The following is a 7,147-nucleotide window of genomic DNA, read 5'->3' as shown; positions in this document are numbered from 1 at the left end:
GCATCCACACCAGAAAGATTGTTACATGCTCTCACAGCAAACACTTTTTCCTCTTATCTCCTGCAGCAACACAAGCTTCAGCTGTATTTGACTCAAACCAATGAGTCACCCTTTGGATGCATCTCATCCACCTGGAGGATCTTTAATGCCAGGGATTAGTCTCAAGGTAGGAAAAAGCAGATGGAATTATCATAAACTTAACTTGTGCTTGCTTTGTGTATAAAGAGCAGAGCTCCACTGACTTAGAGGTTTGTCAGTTTTTACTCAGAATGAATTCAGCTCATATGAACATCCCTGGCTCTGCTGCATACTGTGCACTACTCCCTGTTGTAAACGGAGTGCATGGTGACACCACCTTTGAACAGGCCATACCAAACAAAAGGCATGAGTTTAGTGACACCCAAAAAATCCCTTCCAGCACATAAGCTATTTAGAAAAGGCTAAGCTTGTAAATTAGCCTAATCAGAGTGATGGTGCAAAACCTGAGGGAGCAGAAGCTCGTTGTTCTCTCCAGCAGAATAAGCATGAGGTAGAAGGAAAACAGGGACATCTGGAAAACCATGGGGGTGCCTTATTCAGCAAAGCACCAATATAAACATCAGCATCTACCTCAAAGCAGCAAAGCCCTTGAAGTCATGTAGAGGAGTCAGGTTTGCCAGAGCCAGGCTCAGGCACTGAGCTGGAACCTGCCACTCTGGGGAATGTGGGAAGATGGATGGGGTGTAACATTCACCACCTGCACAAACCTAAGAAGAAATCACAGGGCAATCAAAAAGTAGTAAATTAACTCCAAATATCTGTGGCACTTTCTGTTATACCCACAATCTCTTATCTTGATGGAAATGGGGCTGGTCTTACCTTTTCAGGGTTAGTCTCGGGACTCAGACTCCCTGGGGTTTATTTCCCATCTGTCCATCACAGAAGGATCATCTTGGATTTTGAAAGCATGAAATAATTCAGTTTCTGATTAGCTTAAAAAGCAACCAAAGGCTGGAATCACAACCACTGAGCACAAAGAGAGGAAACTGTATACAGACATCAACTTTCCCAACACCCAAGAAGGCTGAGAAGCGCCAGAAAGCACCTGCCATAGCCTCCTTGAAGGGAAGATGGAGAAAGAGCAATGTATTGCTTATAGAAGGTCCCCAGGTTCAACACTGGACATGGGAACATGGCAGTGAGGCAGCATGACAGCTCTCCTGAGCAGGGGATGGGCAAGAGACAGGAGAACAAGGTCCTGAAATGGCAGCACTAAGAGCTGAGCCTCAAAGGTCTTCTGTTCCTGCATGAAGGCAGGTCAGGGAGAGGGAATTACAGTGGCCCTCACCCTTCCCTGACTCCAGCAAACATTGTCCCTCTCTCGCTCAGGTCAGTGGTTGCCTGAGGACAGGTGCAGACTTGCCAGACTCTGTATGGGAGGTGGTTTGATGCTGGGAGTAACTCGGGGACAGGGGCTGAGCACCAGCAAGAAGAACACAGAAGCAGGGTCATCCTGCAGGACTGCACCTGGGGCAGCCCTGGCCCCACCACAACTGTCCACAAACAACAGGGAAGGTGCCTGTTCTCTAGGGAATGGGATCAATTCTTACCTGAAATATGCCAGGAAGCATTTCCACACAAATATACCAGAAATGTTAATAGCCAATACATCTTTCCACACTCACCTGCTGACAAGTTTGTTAAGCAATTCTAGCCCACTCCCACCCCCAAATAATTCCTGGGTAACTCACCAACTCCCCTTTTACCTGCAGGGTGTTGTCCAGGTCTCCCTCAGCCTTCAGTTGGGACAATCCTGGCCATGCTACAGGAGCACTCCATGCTGTACACAATCCCTAGCTCTATCCTCTGAGAACCCAGCAGCTGGTTTGCTAATGCTGAGAGACATGGATTGGGGTGGCTGGCAAGCCCTTTGCTTCCTATCCAAAAGGTGGACAAAATTTATGCTACAACATTTCTGGTGAAAAAAGTAATTGGGAAAATTGTCATCATGTCAGTCAGATATTCCTCCATCCCACTAAACTAAGACATTGCAAAATGGAGATGAATTCTCTCCCATGATAGATGTTAACATACAAAGGCTGAAATCAGCCCCTACATTTTGCTGCCTGCTCTGCATTCCAAATGCCACATGTTCCCATATCCCAGTAACACAAGAGGGTGAGACAGCAGCAGGAGAGCAGCAAGAGTAACCACCAACATTCCTCTCTTTTTTTTTTCAAAGATAGGAAGTTATACTAAAAATAAAAGCTTCTACTATAACATGCTCCTTGGGCTTTCACTCTTATTTAATTGTAGCTCAAAACACTGAAAGGTAACCATTTTTAAAACCCCTTGCCTTTGCAGGGCTCGCATTTCCTGCTAAACCAACAGTAGTATCCACCCACACCCAACACAGCCTCACCTGGGCCTCTCTGGTTCAGTTTTCTCACTTCTGGTGAACTTGACAGGGGCCCACTTGGAATGCAACTGACTAAAATTCATGTGTTGCTCACAAAAAACTCTCCTACCAAAATATACCTGTTTCCAACCCACCTGTTCCTGCAAAAGCTTCAGCAGAGCTCCAGGGCTGTGAGCACCTGGTTCAGCACGGAAGGGTGTGTGCAGCACACAGAGCTCCGCACCGCAGCAGCACATGCGCCACACGAGACAACGGGATGGGCTGATGGCAGTGTGTCACACGGGTGAGTGGGGCATCAGACACATTTTCAACATTTAACATGCACCCAAAACCCCCTCAAGTTTCTCAGCTCCAAGTACATTAAGCAATAAATCAAAGTTTTCTTCTCTATTTCCTCTTCTGCTATAAAATTCCATATTCGTGTCCCTACTGCAGAACTATGACTTGTTTTTCTGCATAGCCTATTAATTAATTAAGAATAAATTTCTAAATGTAAACCAACTGAAAATAAAATTAATAAAAACATAAAACCACAAGAATCAGTGAAAATTAAAATGTCAAAAACAAATATCAAAACCAAAGAAATTTATTTCCGTCAACAAAAATACAGAATACAAAATGACACTGGTCCCATGGGCCCTCTGAACGTACTAAAGACAGGCACAGGCTGCTGCAACCCCAGCCAAAGCTGCTCTGCTAATTCATAAGGATCTCCATTTGCACCAGTCTTGCATTTGTGTCTCCTGATGTTCTGTATGGGATCATCCCAGCAAACATTATCAGTGCCCGAGCTTGAGACTGGAGTTGCTAAAAAAGAGAAAAACAAAGTACAGATACTTTAGTATAAAAAAAGGACAATGATACAACACTCTTCAAACAAACACAAGTAGACTTTATATCTCAGAGCTGCTCTCTGGAAAAAGAACCTCTGCATTTTGAAGAAAATCCAATTATTCCCTTTTCCAACCATTAAAAGCATGTCAAGTTATCCTTTTGCTTAAAAAAATAATTCCATCTTATTTGAAAATACCTAAGAAAAATATTTTCAGCAATATGGGGCACTGCTGTACTGCAGCAATCTTGTAATTTCTGCATGAAGTGGGATTTCCTAGGGCAACAGGATTCCTTCCCACCTTGCAAAACATAAAGTTGATCCTGTTGAAATGCAGCATTAATGTTCTCAAAGCAGAAGCACTAGAAATGAATCAGAGATGCCACACACACCTGGCCATCTCCAGCATCACCCTGCAACATGCCAGTCTCCTCAAAGGCTCTTCCTGCCAATAACACAACAATAGCAGAGGCACCAAGCCAACTCAGACCTTCACCAAAAGCAACCAAACCCCTCCTTGCACACCAGAAGACTACAGAACAGCTGAAGGAATTCAGGAATAATTTGTTTCCTTTGTTAAAATGGTTATTAAAGTAAAAGGAAAGTCATTCCAATAACTGGTAGGAGTCAAGAGAATACAGAAAACCCAGATCTTTGTAGAAAACTGTTCAGACTGCTTTGACTGTTATAAGGTGTTTCTTCTTAAATATTAAGCATCTCAAAATTACTGTGCTGTACAGAGGATCCAACTGTTCAAATCATGCTTTCACCTGCTGACTGCAGGGAAAGCCAAAGGTTTTCAGGTTGATATTGACATGTGGATGGTTAATCTGATAGCAGGAGCTTACAAGCTGAGAAGTGACCAAAGCCCATTCCACAGCTGGGAACTGTTATAAACACCATCCCAGATGCCTCTTTGGCCAATTCCACCCCTTTTTCAGGGTGATGTTAAACCAGTCTGTTATTCAACAGCCACAGAGAAACTCTGAAGGCTAACAGTGGGAAAGCTGGGAGAGTTTTCCCTAGACTGACCTAATTGCTCACATCTCCCGGGACGGTTTTCCTCCCAAGCTGTAAGTTACCACCACTGGACTGGCAACTTGACAAAGTGGCCTGGAAATCACTCATTCTGCTCCAGTCACAGTCTCCCAGCCTGCTCCCAAATGTGTTACACAGTGAGGCCATGTAATTATGTCTGAGCTGTGGATTTTCAGTGGAACTGGTAGATGGAAAAAAAAAGCATGTCAAGGTGTCTGACTTAGGAGTTAAAGTACTAAGAGGCAAAAACTCTCACTATGACTAAGAAGGGTCAAGTAAGGGTGTGAGTTACTGTTCTCTTTACCTTTACAGTAGCAATAATACCAGAGCTGGCCTATTTTCAAAAATCAAAACAATACTTTGGGAAGAACAAACAGAGGTTTGCAGAGGTTAAGAGTGGCCTGGAGGTCTAGATGTTCTATTGGCTGTAATTACTTAATGAACGTTACAGTTACTTGCAATTTTAAACAAGACCATAGATAATTTAAAAAAATTAATTCCATTCCATTCATGACCTAATTTTGCCAAGATAATGCCCTTGGGCTGCTCCAGAGAGTGCACCACCCCTGACTGGGGTGAGTAGCCTACGACATTGCTGTCATGCACTCACAGCATCTGGGTAAGGGCTGTCACTGCAGCCATGGTTTCCAGGACTGCAGGCTGGGCTTCCTGCAATCTCTGCCTGAAATCTGACAAAATGGATCTGGCCTAGTGTGACAGGACTTTGTTCCCTTATTCCCAAAACTAATTAATTATATACATAAAAGAAAAAAATACCCAAAACACAGCTTGAGTGATTTCATTCTGAAATAAACACAATGCAGAAATGCCAGCTCTGACCCCAAACCTGATCTTTTCTAGTCCACCTCCAAAGTGGGACAGGAGATGTTTTGCAGAGAGCATTACTGGGTTCGGGGGGGCTCCAGCAGTACCACTCCCCTCCATCCTGCCCGTGCTGCCAGGCCCATGCTGTTCCTGCTGAAGTCCCACCCACGGCAGCAGACCCTTGCTCAGGGTGTTCGGCAGAGCCGTGCTTGGCACCACAGGGCAGATTCAAGGGCTGGTTTCCTCTCTGGGGAACGCTGCTCCCTGCTACGTAGAATAAGCCTCAGAGTTATAAACAGCAACTATTTTTTCTTCTGATGAACAGAGGGATCTGAATCTGCCTGTTCTGATGGACCTAAAGAAAAGCCAGGGATTTCAAAGACCTGTTCAAGGAAAGGTAATTTCACCGTTGCTCTCCACTGGGCAATGTGCCAAGACTGTTAAAGCTTCTGAAAGGGTCTGATTTCCCCATAAATTTGCTTCCCCAGAGAATATGGAAAAGCTGCCCTTCTCCCAGGGAAGTTCAGGAGACAAATTCTTGTCACGCACAGCCTGCTGAAGCTCATGTCTGCCATCTCTGTCCAGGTGAATGAGATTTTGCTGAAGGAACACCTCTCTCCTCACATCTGTAATGCCCTCATTTCTTCACACCACTAAAATTGCCTGAGTTGCCTCCCAGCTGAAACAATCTAAATTCCCTGCTCCTGAAGTCTTGGAAGAAATTCTTCAGGGTAAGAAAAAAGGACAACACATGCTAAAGCCATTCTTACCCTACCTTCCATGTGCTTATGTCTGCTATTATTTTTGCACATGCAAATCTTTAGGCAGATGGGAGCTACAGGGTGGTAGGATTTTTCTCTTGCTAATCCTGTATTTGCAGATTTATGCTCCCTTGTGACATTCCAGTCACATAGCTGTTCCCTTATCCCCTCCCTGACAGCAGAGGCAGTGGACACTTGTCCCCTCTGATGGCAAAGCACAGCTTGTACTGCACACGGCAGCCAGAGATCCATGACTCAGAAACCCCGTTCTCCCAACATCACTGACACCCTGCTGCCATGAGATCCCATCACAAGGCCTGGAGCTTGATTAACAAAACTTGAAGCCTGAAATAAAGAAAACTTTCAAGGGCTTTTAGCAAGGTACAACATCAGTTCATCTCCACAACTGTGACAACATGAGAGTGCAGAGCACATTTATGAAGCGGTGTTCACACTGAGCACACTTGGATATGATACAGTTTCATGGTGGCCTCCTTCCACACAAACCTCTGCCAGCAAAGCTGCTAATCCCATCCCCAGTCAGCCCATGGTATTTATCCTGAGCTGGCACCTGACAGCACTCCACCCCCTATGGAGATGGTAAATCCTTCTACACGAGGCATAAGACTGAAATCACAAAATTACAACAAACAGCTCACTTGGAAAGCAAGGAGCTAAGGCACTCTTTTCTCAGTGCCAACCTTGTGAAGACACGCAGCAGGTAACAACAAATGGTGTTGGCCTGGGACTTCTTCACACATGCAGAGTTTAAGGTGGGAGAAGCCCAAGCAGTGTGTATCCATCTCCAGTGCTACTGACCTAGAGTACAAGCACCCTTGTGAGGCAGGATCCCGTAGCTCTTGCAGGCTGTGCCCCAAGAGAAAAGCTGTACCATTACCTAAGCCTTTTATCTTTCTATGTATTTTAAAAATGCTACTAAAACTTTTACCAGTATTACAATTTACAGATCAAATGCCCTTCTGTAGCTGACTAAAGCCTGGAATAATGCTGGCTATGCCCAAGTTGGTTTTTCACTCTCAAAAGGAGTTGATATTTATTTTCTAATCTGTTAAGACAGGACGAATGGTTTGGCCTTGGTTTCAAGTGCCTGCAGCAGCTTTAACTTATTAAGAGTTACAAGACCAAAACTAGCTGGAATTAAGCTGTGAACCCTTCTGCTCAACTCCACACGTTGGCAGCTGAGTGCTCACAAATCTGGCTGTGCCATTTAGATGCTGCCTATTCTGCAGCTTGCTGGAGGTGGAGGTTCCCATCAGTGGCTCGGGGAAATGC

The 7,147-nt window shown here is 44.8% G+C and overlaps 1 protein-coding gene across 3 annotated transcripts in view; it reads right to left on the bottom strand.

Annotated features, from left to right (window-relative positions):
- Nucleotides 1-2,968: 2,968 nt before the first annotated feature.
- NUP93 (nucleoporin 93) overlaps nt 2,969-7,147 on the bottom strand; it is a 78,974-nt gene continuing 74,795 nt past the window's right edge. For all 3 annotated transcript variants that reach the window (XM_068202830.1, XM_068202829.1, XM_068202831.1), the window contains one exon: nt 2,969-3,205. In XM_068202830.1, coding sequence (XP_068058931.1) covers nt 3,095-3,205 — 111 coding nt within the window. In that variant the 3' untranslated portion in view covers nt 2,969-3,094. The remainder of the gene's footprint in view (nt 3,206-7,147) is intronic.

Source organism: Anomalospiza imberbis, chromosome 12, assembly GCF_031753505.1.
Source record: "Anomalospiza imberbis isolate Cuckoo-Finch-1a 21T00152 chromosome 12, ASM3175350v1, whole genome shotgun sequence".
NCBI lineage: Eukaryota > Metazoa > Chordata > Aves > Passeriformes > Viduidae > Anomalospiza > Anomalospiza imberbis.
This window is presented reverse-complemented; position numbering and strand designations above follow the sequence as displayed.